The sequence below is a fragment of the Ceratotherium simum genome, chromosome 28, assembly GCF_057802395.1.
Source record: "Ceratotherium simum simum isolate JZ-2026a chromosome 28, ASM5780239v1, whole genome shotgun sequence".
Lineage (NCBI taxonomy): Eukaryota > Metazoa > Chordata > Mammalia > Perissodactyla > Rhinocerotidae > Ceratotherium > Ceratotherium simum.
Genome location: NC_141927.1, coordinates 6,388,125 through 6,405,374, shown reverse-complemented (window position 1 = coordinate 6,405,374; position 17,250 = coordinate 6,388,125). Strand labels below are relative to the sequence as shown.

General features: G+C 43.7%; 1 protein-coding gene across 1 annotated transcript in view; it reads right to left on the bottom strand.

The window, feature by feature from the left end:
• Positions 1-14,661: 14,661 nt before the first annotated feature.
• Positions 14,662-17,250, bottom strand: part of AGPAT5 (1-acylglycerol-3-phosphate O-acyltransferase 5) — a 57,763-nt gene continuing 55,174 nt past the window's right edge. The window contains exon 8 of the mRNA XM_004440579.3: positions 14,662-17,198. Within this exon, the coding sequence (XP_004440636.1) occupies positions 16,973-17,198 (226 nt within the window). The 3' untranslated portion in view covers positions 14,662-16,972. The remainder of the gene's footprint in view (positions 17,199-17,250) is intronic.

Below are 17,250 nucleotides of genomic sequence, written 5' to 3'. Positions count from 1 at the left end.
CAATTCCTTTGTAGTCTTAACCATATCAACGTGTCAACCCTTCCCCTCCTGTGTACTCATATTCAACTAATAGTTGTGCATTGAGATGTATAATAAAACCTCATATTCCTTGGTTTTATTCTCCATGGCAACCCGGTTAGATAGTTTTTATTACCTCATTTTATAGATGAATACACAGAAACTGAAAAGGAAGGATTTCTCCAGATGACACAGTTTGTAAATAACCCTTAGGATTTAAGACTAGAATCTCTGATGGAATCCAGGGCGCTTTCAACATGTTGCCTGTGCAAGGGGTAATTCCTATTCATTCCCCGAGCAGCAGCCCCAGTACGAATGAGTAGCATCCACACTAACAGTGATTCCCAACTTGAGTCAAATGGCTGCGGTTGGGGAAAATTCTACTTAGAGCAGATGGACTTTCATGTTTTCAACAGTCAGTGCCTTCTGGTGGTGGACTCTGGGGAAATGAACTAGGAAATGCTTCTGACCATCATGAGATGCAAAGGATTCCACGACCATGATTTCTCCCATTAAAAGTGGTTTTTCCATGTGGAAAGAAAGCAGTCACCTAGTCATAGGCCCCAGATTGGTCAGCGGCCAGTGGGAACCATCGTCACAGCACTGCACACATCACAGATGGAAAATCAGCCTGCATCATTCTGTCCAGTCCCGGCGAGGGCATTCTCAAATGACTCCTCGGGCTGGAGCAATGGAGCAATGGGCTTCCACCCGTCCCCAGGGACGTCTTGCAGTTTCATGACTCCCCATGGTTGTAAATTTCCTTTAGTTCATTTGCTTACTTACGCTCAGGGAGAGTTTTTTGTTTTGAGGTTTTTTTAATGAAAAACCAAACCAAAAAGAAAAAATAACACTGTTCTTTTTTTTTTTTTGCCTAAAGATGATAGTTTCTCATTCACAGAAAAATATACTAGCTTAAAATTTAAATGGATTTCCTTGGACTTCTTTGAATGTGTTATACTGTCCTCAGGTCATAACAGCAAACATTTATTAAACACTTGTCATGTGCCAGGCAGGATGCACTGTTCCACCTGATCCTCCCAACAACCCAACGGGGAAGGAGCTGTTATCTTCCCTCCATGTTGCTAATGAGGAAACCAAGACTCAGAGAAACTCTTACCCAGAGCCACCCATTGGTGGCAGGGGGGCCACGCTCATATGACCACTGGACATGGGAGCTAAAGTCCACTCTTCATAACCCTCCTGTCTATACCAGCTTCGTTCAACCTGGAAACGAACACATTTTTATAGTAACCTTCTTATTATGATTTGTTGCAGGCTATATGTGGGATGCTAACCATGTTTTAATAATGTTCATGACACGTTTCTTCCCAGGACTTTCTTCAGACCTTGCCATGTGCATTCAGGGGCATGATTTTCCACTCTTCTATGAAAGCACAAGGGGTGATTGGAAAGGGAATTACTGAGGGATGTTTCCTCCGTGTCTCCCAGCTTCTGAAATCCCCGTGCACCCCAGGACACAAAGGCCAGGCTCTCTGTGATTCCCCTCTCCGCAGCTCTTGGAAACTGTCCCCTTGCTTTGTTTGCAGTAAACATCTTTCCTCTGGTGTCGAAAGAGAAAGCAGAAATATCTATTTTTAGGTATTTTGCACAGAGTGAAAACCAGCCCCTCCACCACCTCAGCTTGACCTAAGCCGGTTATCCCAGCAACAACCAGTCTCTTCTGGAGAGATGACAGCCCCATGCCATCCAACAGGCAGTCATCGTATCCTAATTGGAGGAGCTGGCCCCTGTCACTGGCGTAAGAGATTATGAAAGTGGGTGGCTCTGGCAGAAAGTGTGAGGTCAACAACACACAAGTGATCTGTCGTCCAGGGTTTACCAATGGAAGCCATTTCCCCTCCTCCATGGGCCTCATTCCTACATCCACACACTCCTGTGTCAGAATCACCTGGCAGGTGGTTAAAAAAGCAAGTTTCTGGGCTCCTCTCGACCTACTGACTCAGTCTCTGGAGGATGGACCTGGGAGATTTAAGCACCAGACCGTCTGGGGTGCGTCTGACCCACCCTCTCCCCACACGACGGAGGCCGCCTTGATTGATGACTGCCGTAATGCACTGGGGAGCTGCTCTCCAATAGAGAGCAGAGCCGTGGAAAAATTCAGTTCTGTTCTGGAGCAGGTAGGCAGGTAGGCAGGAGAGAAACAGGGTGATGCAGAATGGTAAAACCCCCTTTGGTCAAGCCCAGGTCTCCCACTCGCAGCCTCTTTTAAAGCAGGGCCCAAGAAAGAACGGAAGACCTGGGCCCATCGGGCCTGGCCGCGGGGCCCACCATGCCCTCCGTGTTAATATGATGCTAAGGGCTCACCGTGTCTCGTGTTTGTCGTCACTGCTTTTGTTCTGTTCTGTTGATCTTCCTATTTAAGCTCATCGCTTAACACCTTGGATCTACGCCTAGTTATTATTCCCAAGCACACTTTCAGCCGTGAGTGGTCAAAAGCTGAGCTGACACCTCTCGGCTGGCCACTAGATGGTGCCGAGTCCCCGGTCTGTGACCCTCGCTCCCACCTTAGCCGGGAGGCAGGTTAGAGGGGAGAAGACAGGGGGGAGGCAAAGCTAGAAGAGACTTTTCAAAGGAACAAGAGAAAAAGAGCCAAATACAAATGTCCTAAATCTGGAAGCTTCTGGGGAAGAGTATGGAGCCATAATCACTACTGGGTCACAGAGGCTGGAATGCTTTCGTGAGAATCATCACATGAAACGGGGAGCCCACAGTCTGGGCCCCCGTGGCAGCACCACATCTGTCAGGCCCCCACGAGGCCACAGCGCCGCCGGCCCCTGACCCCCTCTCTTTCCACCCGCGGTTGCTCCCTATCCAGAGCTCCAGCTCGGAAGTCAGGCTGTCGGTTTTTGTTTTTCCATCAGCCTGGCCTTTCAGGCGGCTCCATCCCCCGCGGAAACCCGAGTTGTTTATGCCTCTGGTCCCCAGGAGGGGCCTTTCCCACTGCCAGGCCCCCGGGCTCGCCGGCTCGCCGTGTTTATGAGGCTGGTTGTAAATCCTTTCCTACCGCAGGCGGGCTCATCCCTCGACGGGCAGAAAAGTTGCCACCTTTTTAACTCGTCCCGTGGAAACTGTCTTTCCGGGCACGCTGCTGTGACTTTTGACATGGGACAGGCGTGCGCTGGCTCTGAGCAGGTTTGTGACTCCGACATCCTCTGCCGTCAGTATCTGCAGGATGCGTGGTCCCAGGAAAACAGGAAGACCTGGGGAGAGGTTCAGAGCAACAGCGTTCCCAGCTGCCCTGACTGTATGCTGATCAGCTTTGGGAATGATCTTCTTGTCCAATAAGGACAGAGGCTTTTCCTCGCCCCCTAAAATATCACCCATTCATTTTCTTCTGCCTCTGAAGTAAAATGAACTGAAATGATAATATCCTAAGTTTGGATAACCTAGCCTCCTCGGGCCTGATCCCTGGCCTCCTGGCTGCTCACTAATCCACCTCGTGCTAAGGGGAAACCTTCTACCTGCAGAGATGAAGAGCCACTCCCCCCCCAGAGGCCCCCATCTAGTGGGGAGACACATAACCTGTGTCCCCTCAGCTCAGGCTGCTGTAACCAAATGCCACAGCCTGGGGGCCTCAAAAACTGACACTTGTTTCTCGTGTTCTCCTGGCCTGAAACAACCCCTTCTGTGTTCATCTGCCTTCCGAGGCTTTGCAGACAAATACACATGCACGCGAGTCACAGCAGCTCCTCTAGGGATCAGTTCTACATCCACGGGTGTGTCTTTTCCCAGCTCTGAGACTCAGTTTTCTTGTCTGTAAAGTGACAACAATGATGCCCACTTTATAAACATGTGAGAATGAAGTAGCACAAGTAAAATACCTGAAGGCACTGGGTCCTGAGGACTAAAAGTCAGAGACCCGGGTTCCAATCCCCTCAGAGGAGGTGACCCGGGCCAGGCTCTCACCCACTCCCGCCTCCGTCTCCTCATCTGCAAGTCACTCCCCAGCACCAGAGGGCTCTGCACCCTCCACCCAGCCCCAAGGTGCGGGCTCCCATGGACCAGGGAGAGTGGAGGCCCCTACCTCTGGGGCCAGACCCAGCCTGTCCATCTGGACGCGGCTGGAGGTAACAACAGGCTGAGCAGGCCGCGCAGGGAGGCCCAGAACCCTCGTCTGCCGTGCGTTTACTGACTGGCCTCTGGAAGATGGTTACCTCACCGAAATGGAGCTGAAATATTTTTGGGGGACTAAAAACACATCTGACCAGACACATAACCACAGAGATGTTCCTGCTGGTTCACTGCCCCATTGGAGTGAATGGGATGTTGCAAATGCTGGTCCCCACAGCTCAAGGGCATTTCCAGCTGGGACTGAGTTCCCAGTGCCTCAAGTGACCTAGAAGAGGACACTGCCTCAAGGAAGGGACCGGGACTAGCAGAGAATGAGCAAGCACAGAGCTGGCAGGATGCCGCGGGTTTGTGACTTGCAAGCCTGTCAAATGTGATGACATTTTTATGGCACGCGGGGCAACGAATGAGGCCGGGGTACATTTAACTGCAGATGAAGGCCTTCAGGTTGGGAGCAGGCAGAGGAGTTGCTGTCACATCGCTTCCTTTCTGCTCCAGATGACTGTGCTGGAGGCCCCATGTCTGTGGGACCCATCTGGGTACTGCAAGTGTGAGGTTTTCCACCTGGTGAGTGTGATTCCTCACCAGAGGTCTTTGTCTGCCTTTGAGAAACACTTTTCTGCCATTAAGTGGCCACCAGGGGGTGGCAAGCAATCGTGGCTTGAGTACAAAGGCTGGCATTCAGCTGGGTTTCCTGCTCTCTCTCCTATCCACTCATTTGACTTGAATTCTCGCCTTTCACCCCAGAGTCCATTAACACAGAGGAACCGCACCACTACCCGCATGGTGTATTGAGATAGCTTCAAAGTAACATTTCATGTGAAAACCTAAGATGTTGTACTATCCCATATATTAGTTAGGGCTTTTCTTCTCTTACATGTTTATGGTTTCAAAAGAAAATATCAGTGGCTTCATTTACCGTTGAAGCCCCTAGGCTACCCTTGGAATTTAAGTCTCCAGGGCCACTTTCCACTGGATTTGGCCTCAAGAATATGGGGCAATAATGGGGCCGGTCCCATGGCGTAGGGGTTAAGTGGGCACGCTCTGCTGCTGGCAGCCCAGGTTCAGATCCCGGGCGCACACCAACGCACCGCTGTCAGGCCATGCTGTGGTGGCGTCCCACATAAGGTGGAGGAAGATCTGGCACGGATGTTAGCTCAGGTCCAGTCCAGTCTTCCTCAGCAAAAAGAGGAGGATTGGCATGGATGTTAGCTCAGGGCTGATCTTCCTCACACAAAAAAAATATATATATATATATATGGGGCAATAATAACACCAAGGGTAAACCATGGGTGTTGGAGTCAGACCTGGTGGTTCAAGCATGATTCCCATGGATGACTCCCCGCTCCAAGGCTCTGCCTCCCCATTGCTAACTGGGGTAACAGCAGGAGCTCTGCCATAAAGCACTGATGGGGCCTAGAGGAGATAAGGGGGTAGGGCCCTGCCTCTGTGATTTCTCAGCCTCTCCCGCTCTGTCTCCTGTGGTGGAACCAGCACAGGTCAAGATCCCTCTTCTTAACCCAGTCGTGTTGCCCCCCAGGAGCCTATGAGACCGAGGAAGAAAAGTAGAATGAGGCTCTGTAAAAGACAGCTATTCTCACCAAATTCAGAAGGAGGTAACTTTGTTTTTTCTAGCTCCTTGCATCGGTCATTGGCTTGCCTTGCAAAAGCAAGAGCCATCATTTCCATCTCGAATGGGTTGAGTTTACAGATTCCGTAAAGAGACCCTAAGATTTTTATTATGAAGAGACACCTGTTGACCACCTACTACGTGCCAGGCAGTCGTGCTAAGTGCTTTTACTTACATTTCCTCGATCTTCACTGTCACGGTGGGTGGCAAGCAAGCAGTTGTGACTTTCACTGTTATGACTTGTGATAATGGCTACCATTTATCTTGTGCCTGCCATCTGCCCCATGTGTCAGTTTAATTCAGTCCTCACAGTCTCTGCAAAGCAGTTTCTCCCATTTCCAAACGAGAAAACAGGCCCACACAAGTTACGTGAGTCACCTACAGCAATGCTGTTTTCAGCTCCTCGGTGATTCAGCCTGTGGGGCAGAGTTGCCCTTAGTTTATGAAACAAGGGATAAGAGGCACCGTAGTGACTTCCTGGGTGACATAAGGAAGCCACCGGGAGGAGCCTGGGAAAGCCCTGCCTCCCAGCAGCGAAGAGGTGTTTCTCTGTTTGGGGCCTCCCCAGACTCTGTGCGGCTAAGAGCAATCAATGTCAGGCATCTCTTAGGACCCAGCTCGGCTTTTGGATGATGAGATTTTTTTTGAGAACAATCAGCCCCGAGCTAACATCCATGCCAATCCTCCTCTTTTTGCTGAGGAAGATCGGCCCTGAGCTAACATCTACTGCCAATCCTCCCCAAAGCCCCAGTAGATAGTTGTGTGTTATATTTGCACATCCTTCTAGTTGCTGTACATGGGACGCTGCCTCAGCATGGCCGGACAGGCGGTGCGTGGGTGCGCGCCGGGGATCCAAACCTGGGTCGCCAGTAGTGGAGCACGCGCACTTAACCGCTAAGCCACGGGGCCGGCCCCCTGGACGATGAGATTTTAAAAAGGTAATAAATATTCATTGTAGGACATTTGGGGACCCCTAACCTACTTCACATGAGAATTAAAGGAGAATATATGTAAAGCGTTTTATACATTGTCTATTAGAGAGTAAATAAGAAATGATAGCTATTCTGAGTGGGGCTTTTATTTGAATATGGATATGGCTGATGCTTTGAAAATTTGCCAACTATAGAACACTTTACACTATTGATTCAACACTGTTACACAAAGAACCAGTGCTGCCCTAGCCTAGCGGAGACAGATGAACATGGCATGAAAATGCATATAAATGTGATATGTTCTCCTAAGTAAAGATTTCTATAAGGTGTTAAGAGAGAGGGTGACTGGGCATGTCTGTAAACTAAGGAATCCAAGGATATGTCACTTATATCAAAGTCAGCTGACTCCAAATTAACTGTGAGGCTTCAGGGAGAGGTTGGTTAAAGACTTCATTGTGCCGTTGAATACAGTGGGGAGGTAACCTGCTTACAAAGCATGGAGGGACTCTTCAGAGAAGGTTGCCTAGATGCTGGACTCAACATAAAGATGTGAAGAGACGTGATTCAGCAGCATCTGAAATATCCTTATTGTCAATGGTAAATCTTGTATATATGTGTATAAACACATATATTTGTCAGGTATGAAATTAGATATATCATATATATATAGATATCCCTTTATACATATTATATTCCTTATAATAACGTCACATCAAGCTTTGGTGATTATTGTTCGAACTGGCAGAGGACCAGGAGACGAGGTTCTCATTCTGTCTCTACCACTTACCCCTCAACCTGTGAGCTCTGATTTCCTGCTGTCCTCATGGTCGTTTCCACATCTGTAAAGCGAGCCAGGTGTGCCTGATGCCCCCTCTATGGTTTTTCCACCTCTCAAGGTTCCCAACTGTATCACTGCACTGAGCTATTTAGAAACTGATCTTATAAGTAACTATTAGTCTTAACCTAAGGAATCAAAATTATTTACTAGATTACAAGCATGTTCTTTTAACAAGTGGGGGGGATTATCTTGTTTCCTATTTACTCCTTGGAATTATTAACTACTACTTTGTTAAAAAGTCTCATTCTTTTGCAGTCAGCATTTTTAATGTGTCTTCTGAGGCCACTATAAATACGCTGTCTTTCAACGCAATTCATCCCGAGTAATTTCCTTTGGGAAGAATGAAAGGGGCAGACAGAAGTAATACAATTTTAGCTCTTCATTATAAGCAGATGCAACAGCAAACAAATATTTCCAACAATTATTTGGAATCATAGTACCATGTAACATTAACTGATTACATTTAGACATACCAGAGAGAAACTTCTAAGGGGATTTTTAAACTACTTGCAACTATAAGATTTTACTGATTCCATTCATATGTGGACTAGTGATCAAGGAAAAGTGGTGACATGTTTCACTAGTGATTGTGATATGACATGCAATCACCTTCAGATATTACTACACACAGTAACCTATGTGCCTAGATTTAACAGTTGTCAACTGGGAAAAATTTAAAAATACAAAAAAACACAGAGACTAGTACGACGTAGCATCCACTGTAAGCCCATCCAGAATGAACACATCTCAACATTGTCATGTTCCTTCAGATTTTTTCTTGGTTGTGTTTTCCCGTCTTGAACACCAACAATGCCTGGATGATCCTTCCAAGTCGAACTGCCAAACCACTTATGAAATATTGATTATGCCATTTATTTTTTAAAAGAATTTGCTGACTTCAGACTATCAAATTAAAACACAGTTGCTTTAGAAAACCTTCAACTGATATTTAATCCGGAATCACAATGATTAAGCTAACTCTCGATTTGTTTCTACTGAATGAGTTAAACAAGCCCTGCTGAGCGCCTCATATATGCCAGGAACTGTGGTGGTCTCAGGACACAAAATTTGAGGCAAAAGTCCTTGACCTTTGTCATCTTGTAGACCAGTTCTGTCCAAAAGAAACAGAATGCCAGACACATGCGCAACTTTAAATTTTCTAGTAGCCACATTTTAAAAAGTAAAACAGGTGAAATTAATTTTAATATATTTTATTAAGCATGATATATCCAAAATATTATTACAAAATGTAATCCACATAAAGATTAATGAGCTATTTTACATTCTTTTTCTTGTACTAATTTTTAAAAATCAGGTATGCACTTACACTTACAGCACATCTCTCGTTTCAAGGGCTCTATGGCAACGTGGGACTGTGACTCCCACGCAGAGAAGTGCAGATTTGGAGGGCGCAGTGTGACTTACACATTCTAAGAGGGAGACTGGGACCTGTTGTCCCGGCCCAGAAGTCAGTGTAAGGGGCTGTCCCAGGGGGTGAAGAGAGAGAGGATGCTGATGAAGACAGGATGAAGAAACTATCAAGTAGACTAGCCTGGGGAGACAGGTGCAAGGTGTGGTTGAAGGTGCCCCCAAGCCTTAGGCCCAAGGGGCTGGGAAGACGCCAGGAAGGACAGACTGGAGGATGGAAAGTCTTCAGCAACTGTGTGACTCGGCCCCATGTCACAAAAAATACTGCAGTCCAGAAAGAAGTGACCAGCCATCACATATCTGGAACGTGGCCACAACTCCAGGTCTCCCGACTCTGACTGATATTTCCGTACACTGCACTGCCTTGAGGCCAAGTTCAGTTCAAACTCTACTGCCGTTTTATGTTAGATTGGAGCTAGCAGGCAGGAATAAAATATTATAGCAGGATGGAAACAAAATGACACCATCGAGAGTTAGAAAACCAGCAGACAACCAACGTGGGTGCAGGAATAAGACCATGTTAGAGACCACCACAGAGCCAAGAATTACCAGAGGCGAAGATGTACGGAGCGATGCTTTGTACTGGATTTATTTCTAATCTGAAATCCTTTATTTATCTCAACTTCTAGAAATAGAGAGCGGGGAGGAAATACAGAGACAAAAAAGAATCAAGATATTAGCACGCAAGAAGAGAGGGATACGTTGTCTGGTATTGATTTTTTTTAAATGTTCTTTTTTATTTCACACTGTCCAGTTTGTGTTTGTCACATGCCAAATTAGACCAACATACCGAAAACCTAAAACAAAAATGTTATTCATTCTAGTGGAAGGCAGAACCCACTTATGGACATCTATATAGACACAGCATTTGGGGTGGTTTACAATAAAAGGCACAAGTGTACCAGCATTTTAGATAGCTTAGCTACCCAATTTAATACTGGGATTCCTGGGAACAGGGGTCACTGCCGTCATCGTAGGTCATCCAGAATGGTCGGAGCACTAGTAACAACAGCTAACACTGAGTGCTCAGGACTAACAGGCTCTACTCCGGGTACTTTATGTGGGTTATGTCATCTAATCCTCACAACCACCCTAGGCGGTAGGTAGCAGTATCATCATCTCTATTTTGTTAACTAAGGAAACCGAGGCACAGAGATGAGGAACTTGACCAAGGTCACTTGACTGGGGAGTGGCAGGAGAGATCCAAACCCCAGCGGCCAGGCTGGAATCCATCTCTCACCCCACCCTTCTCTTCCTTCCCAAATCTCCTTCACAAACAAGAGACATTATAAGACAGAATGAACGATACAGAACCTTGTTCCCACCATCTGCACAAGATTCAGAGACACACAGACCGTATCACCGGCGGTGCTGTCAGCAGTGTGAGCTGATGTGCCAACGCCCTCACGCTCACCCACCGAGGAGCAGCAACTGCCTTACTCCTTCTGGGTTCAGGGAACAGTCGCCTTCAGTAAAGAACAGCCAACAAGAGATTACATCAGAAACAGCTATCATCCACATAGGCCCCTCGAGCATCATGCTTACAATCTCTGCCAAAATCTGAATGAGGGACGTGGTGGGGGTGGGCGTGTAGTCACTAGTTCTTACGGGACCACGGCAATGCCTTCCTTTCATTTCCTAATATGTCTCTGGCTTCACTGGATTCCTCACCAGGCTTTCTTTATACCCTAAGTGGTACCTCTGGAAACAACCATGAGTCCAGCCCCTGGCCCAGCACTGAATCCAGTGTGGGCACTCAGGGGAGGTTTGCGAAGTAAGTGCACAGATCAACAATAACTTGATCACAACACCAGAAATCTTTAAAAGGGGCAATGGTTGTGCTGCTACCGATTCTGCCTGAGTTTCAAATTTCAGCTACCACCATCCAGAAAAAAATCAAATCAGCCAATGCAAGCCAACAACAAACCCCCCACAGGTATTTGTGGATGCATTCCAGATTATGGGAGGGGACACACCCACTCCCATCTCCTTCTCTTCACCTTGGCTACCCAGTGGCCTGACAAAGAAAGTTCCCTTTAGTTCTGGTTTTCTTCAATTGATACTTAATTTGAAAATGCTTCTTCCTTCTAAATCAGGTTCTTTCTCCATCCTTGTCTCCATTATACAGACAAGAAATGACCTCCGATACTGGTTACTGGTATTCCCCATTCTGGCCAGTGATAAAACATTGGGATGGGGTGGTTGGTGGGAAGCACACAATTTTCTCTGCCATCTTCCTGCAACAAACTTCCAAAGACCTTATAAAAGATGGGTGCAGGTGAGCGAAAAGAATGAGGGCTGCCACGAACAAATGAAAACTGGTTAGTTGTCCATAAAATTATTAATAAACCGACCTGTGACCCAGATAGAAAGTAACTCAAGTATGCATGGATAGAACACAACATAAATATGATCCCGAATAACTGAGAAAATGTTTAATAATAAATATTCCTAACAATCATGTGTTTGAGTTCCAAAATGCATCAGAAAATAATAGACAATTACTTATTCACACATTACAGACAGTAAAGCTGAAATGATCTAGTAGGAATCATAATAATCTCTCACATTTATGTTGAACTTTATATAAGAACGCATTTTTACAACTATTATCTCATTTGACTCTCACTAAACTCTATGAGGTAAGTTAAGTATTCTCCTCATGTTATCAATCAAGGAGGGCTTAAACAGGGAAGGTAATTTGTTAAGATTATGTATATGGAGTGACACAGCACCGACTATTTTACAGTTTGGGATTTCCCTTAGTGAGGCCCTTCGGTGGGATAATTTTAAGTATTACTCTACTCTTGCCACTCTCAGGAAAGACTGAATCTGCTATTACACATCACCTTCCACTGACATGAAAAGCACTCTGCTCCCAGCGTGAGGGACGGGGGCACCCTCAGCATCAACACGGATCGGTGTGGAGAGACTATGAGATCTTCTTATGAAAGATGGAGAATCTTTCTTTTTGTAATCTCTGTATTGTTTGGTTTAGATTTTAAACAAAGCCTGCAATCTTTAAATAACTATGATTATAGTTATGACCATCCACTTTTAAAGGCACTTAAGTACTCTGAAATATTGCATTGTATCTTTGTCAAGCAGAATAGAATGGGAGCGCATTTTTCTGGTAGAAGCATTAGTTGTGTGACTTGGTGTATTTTATTCAAGCTCCCTGAGGCTCAATTTCCTCATCTGTAAAACTGGAAACAGGAGGAGAAGGTGAAGAACAAGACGCACTTGGCCCCCACTCCATTCCATGCACGACATACAGTGCTCTACCTGCGGTAACCTGCTGAGTCCTCAACCAGCCTTTGAGGCAAACACGATTATTACTGCCATCTCACAGGTGAGAAAACTGGGGCACAGGAACTTTAACAAACCTGCCCGAGGCCAAATACCAAGTGGTGGAACCAGGACTCACAACCTGGCAGTCTGCCTGCAGACGTGTTCCTCTCAACGGCCGAGCTACCCTGCGGCACAAGGTGTGTTATGAGTGTTAGATGAGAGAACGCCCATGGGAGGTGAGCACACTGTCCCACATACAGTGAGCACCCGACAGATCTTGGCAAGGATCAAACCAAAATGAACTTTTAAAATAATACATAGTATTCTGTAGCTATATTTGGCAATACAACATATATACATATATAAAACATATATACATATTATCACATATATGAAGTAACTGTCACCAAATAGATCTTGTATCACCAAATAAGTAACCTTTGAGATTTATATTTTCCTTTTTTTGCTAAATAAAGCACCAATGAACTCAGAACTTGTCAGAATTGATTCTGAACGCACCGTAAGGAGACAAGACTGTTAGTCATTCTCTCCTGCTACACACACACAGAGAAGGTCAGCAGCAGCGTCTTTTCTTTTTAGATGTAAAGGTTTGTAACAGTAAAGTTGTAGAACACGCCCTTCTCACGTATTCACATGGAAAACCATGAACCACTACCAACTGGGATGGAATACCTGACCTGCCTCGTCACCATCGACAACCGTTTATGGACAGTTGGCTTCACGTACCCAATTTCCTCGATCCGGTACAGGTAACTGAGCTTTTCCATTGGGGGTGGCCTTTTGGAAAATCACTTTTCCTGCTCACGATCGTAGCCAGGTATTTGTCTCTCTGACCTCATGCATGACTACCCGCAGAATGCCGCCCCCGCTGGTAAAAGCAATGGATTCACTTTATCATCCGCAAAGCGGAAAAGGTGTCAAACGAAACCCTGGGGATAATGTTGAGTCATAACTGCTCTAAACTGAAATAAATGAGTGATTATATTGACAGCACTCCAACATATCTGAATGTTTCCAAATAAGCAGTTTGACCAAGTACTAATTTTCATTCTAACGCTTGGATGTTAGCTTAAGTTAGTCTGTTTATAACGCCAATTATACTAAATGGTAACATAATATTCCAAGTGAGCCAATCTTTAATCTAGAAGTATGTGTAACTCATAATAAAACTGGCCCAAACTTCCCACGCCCAAAATCCTTTGTTTATAAACAAAGATCTGTAACTCACTATAAGGTGGCATCTGGAATATCTGCCAAGACAACCTTTTCCTCAATATTTCAAGAACAAATATTATTAAGGTTAAAATGTATTTTTACTAGACATTTGCAATTGTACACATAAAATACTATTATTATTATAATAGACATTTCTCTGACTTCTCAAACACGAGTCTGATATGTCTCTGGCAGTTACTTTGCGTCTATACTTGATGGGCAAATTTTATGTATATTTCTTTTTTATTCTTTTAATAGTCAATCTATTTAGATAACTTTACTGACATAGATCTATTTGGTGAATATAATTATAAACCATGTAACATTACAAAGGAAAAAATAAAGCTTACATAATCTGGATATAAAGGAAAATTTGGTACCACTCTAAACGAACAAAAAATTCACATGGAAATGAAACATATGAAAGAAATCATTAGTATGTATGATGTAAGGATTAGACAGACTGGCACTTTATTCATCAACCTGGTTAATTTTAGGTATTTGACATGTTTCAGTGAGATCTCCTAATGATTACAGAATTGTCAAGCAATTAACGCATGCCATACATCTTATAAAATACACAGGTGAGTTTATATAACCAAAGGAATATACTGCTTCACAATTTTCAGTATGTTAACTATTTTTTAGCCAGCCCTGGTGGTCTAGTGGTTAAGATGTGGCGTTCTCACCACCACGGCCTGGGTTCGTTTCCCGGTCAGGGAACCACACCCCTGTCTGTCGGTTGTCACACTATGGCGGCTGCATGTTGCTGTGATGCTGAAAGCTATGCCACTGGTGTTTCAAATACCAGCAGGGTCCCCCAGGGTGGACAGGTTTCAGCAGAGCTTCCAGACTAAGACAGACGAGGACGAAGGACCTGACCGACCACTTCCAAAAAAATGGCCATGAACAGCCTATGAACAGCATTGTGTGATACAGTGCAGGAGGGTGAGAGCATGGGGCAGAAAGCCCGGGCAGGGCTCAGCTCTGCTGTCCACAGGGTCACTAGGAGTCAGAATCACTCATAGCACTAACAATGAAAAATATATTTTTTAAAAATTTGTCCAATACTTAAGAAAAAATGTTACAGTTTTATAAATTCAGAATGCAGGGCCAGCCATGATGCCTATTTTGTGTAATATGAAACTGCTGGTGAATTCTTGAGTCGCAAAATGTTAAAAAGCCCAGACATTAGAGACAGTGAAAGATTTTATTATTTCTTTCATCCCAAACACACCCTTTTCTGAAAAACATAAAAGCATGCACATTGATGGCATTCTTATAAAGAAAAACTAAGTAATAACAAAGCTGTAAATCAACAATAACAACACAAACAAAAGCTAAAATGATAGTCTGTGAAAAGATTTACAAGTAGATATAGGGCTCTTAATTTTAGAAAATAATAATTCAAGTCATATCAATACAAATTAAAAAGAAGCTTCTAATTTTCCAAATATTTTGATACAAAAATTTTTAAACTAATAAATATTTTATAGACCTTTTGTGAGAAGAATATAAGTATAGTCATAAGAACATGATGTTCAAGTGATCTTATGCAATTCACTTCGCCTTCTTAAAATCAGTTATACTCCACATAATTCTAATGGTATTGCTTCTCAAAATTTAAATTTAGAGAATATCCATGATATTCAAAGTAAGCTACACAACTTACATTTCCTTTGATATAATTAGAAATAGCTTCTAACTTTAGGACTGCTAAAAAAAGTATTTAACAAAGACAGGGAATTGACCCAAATTTCACTTTACAGGTAATAGAAAATTGTAATTTGGCATGAGAACATTTCTCAGAAGTTTTAGCTACACCCCCAGTCATCATTAGGCCAACTGCATCCTGTGGGTATGTGTGTATATGAATGTATGAGCACATACACATACTAACACACACAAACCAAGTCAGACCACCCACCTCTTCAAAGGTGTGGCGTGAAATGGTTTACTCTCTGGTTCTGGAGAATCAGTTAGACAAAACTTCCCTTAACTACTATTTTCATTTTGTTTATCATGATTCAATTAGTGTGTTTCATCTGGACCATTGATACAATTTTGCAAGAAAAATCCATTAGCAGTAAGCAGAAATGTTACTCGTAGGCAATCAAGTTCAAATTATAACATAAAATAGAGCAGATCACACTTTAAAAAAGGTCCTTTTGCACAGGACATATTGTTCCATGACTGGAAATTGAGTGATGTGGTTCCTGAAACATGGCCCTTGTTTTGAGGTGACACAGATTAACTGTACATCCCATTAAAACTAAGGGGAACTAAACCAATTCACTCAGTCCTGACGATCAAGTCTGTATTGTACTGGCCTTTGCGGCAGCCAGTGATGCTCTCTCACCAGAGCTTCAAGAGCTCAGCTCTGCAGCAGACACACTCTGGCCAGCCACGTGCTTCCTCCCTGCAAGTCTGCTGTGCCGGCCACCGAGCAGCACCACTGCCCTAATCCACAGGAAAAGAACTCGAATACAGCGGAAATCGACCACGATGACATAAAACATGATTTCTGGATTAAATATTTTGCTAAACCCAAGAGTAACAGGCCAAAGGCACATGTTAGTAAATCTAGTCAGACATCGGAAGGCTCCCATCAATCAAATATCTGCAGACTCAGGTCCAACAAAGGTTCACACTGATTATTCTGATATAAAAAATAATAGGAAACCTTAGGGTTTTCAAGTACTTATGGCACCGATGTTATGAAGTACTAAGAGCTTAGCTTAAATCTTCAAAAAGCTGGGCAATTTAAAGTTCTGCTATAATGAATCAGGGTCACAATTTTAACTTAAACTTAATTCTCATATTTTATACATTATTCTTTTGTATAGGGTACAAAGTGTGCAAAGTAAGCTGTTTCAATAAATATTAGAAATGTCAACTACTTTGCAAATATAAAGTGAAATCAGCTGACAATGCCACACAATGAAAGCATGCGCTAACCAGAGCTTCTTCCCCACCAACATTTCTTACCCCTTTCCTTGTATCTTTCTTGATACTTAAATACAATTTCTTTCATTGACTTGGAGAAATTGAGCAAAAAGCAAAATATTACATAGCTGCAAGATACTAAATACTTTAGTGATAAGAGTTTGGACCAGTCAAGTTGGAAAAAATTGAAAATAATATAGTGAAATACACTGCAAATTAATGTTCATGAATGCAGCTATCTGAATTACAAAACAATAACAAATTATCCAATCCTAATAATCTTCTGAAGTTGACATTAGTTCACAGGAAATGCCAAGTATAGCATAAACTCTGTTTAGCTCTTCCCTTTCCAGCAGCTTCTGTACTAAAGTTGTAAATCGTGTGTATTTGCCCAAGACCAACAGCATATTGGCTTTAGTCAGAAATTCTATTTTATCCAATGTTCAATCAGTAAGGCTTTATTTACACTTCTTACTAAATTCAGGAAACAATCTGATGCAGTATGCAGCTGCCAATGACAAACAACGTAGCACAGTCCACTGCCTGGAGACAGCCACTTGTTTACGCTTTAATACTGACCCACAAGCAGCCAATGAGGGTTCCATAAATCCACGTTTTTACATACAGTTTCCTTCCAGCCTCGGTCATAAGCATACCAGCAGTCAAACCACTTAAGATCAATAATGATGGTAAAGTCTTCTTGAGACTTAGTTTAGAATTAACACTTTTCCCAGGAAATTTGTTTCTTCTTTCTGGATCCACTGAATCATAGAATTCTATAAGCAACCTACGGCCAGAATGGAAAAAAAAAACTTTAAAATTTCAGGTTTAGTCATTTC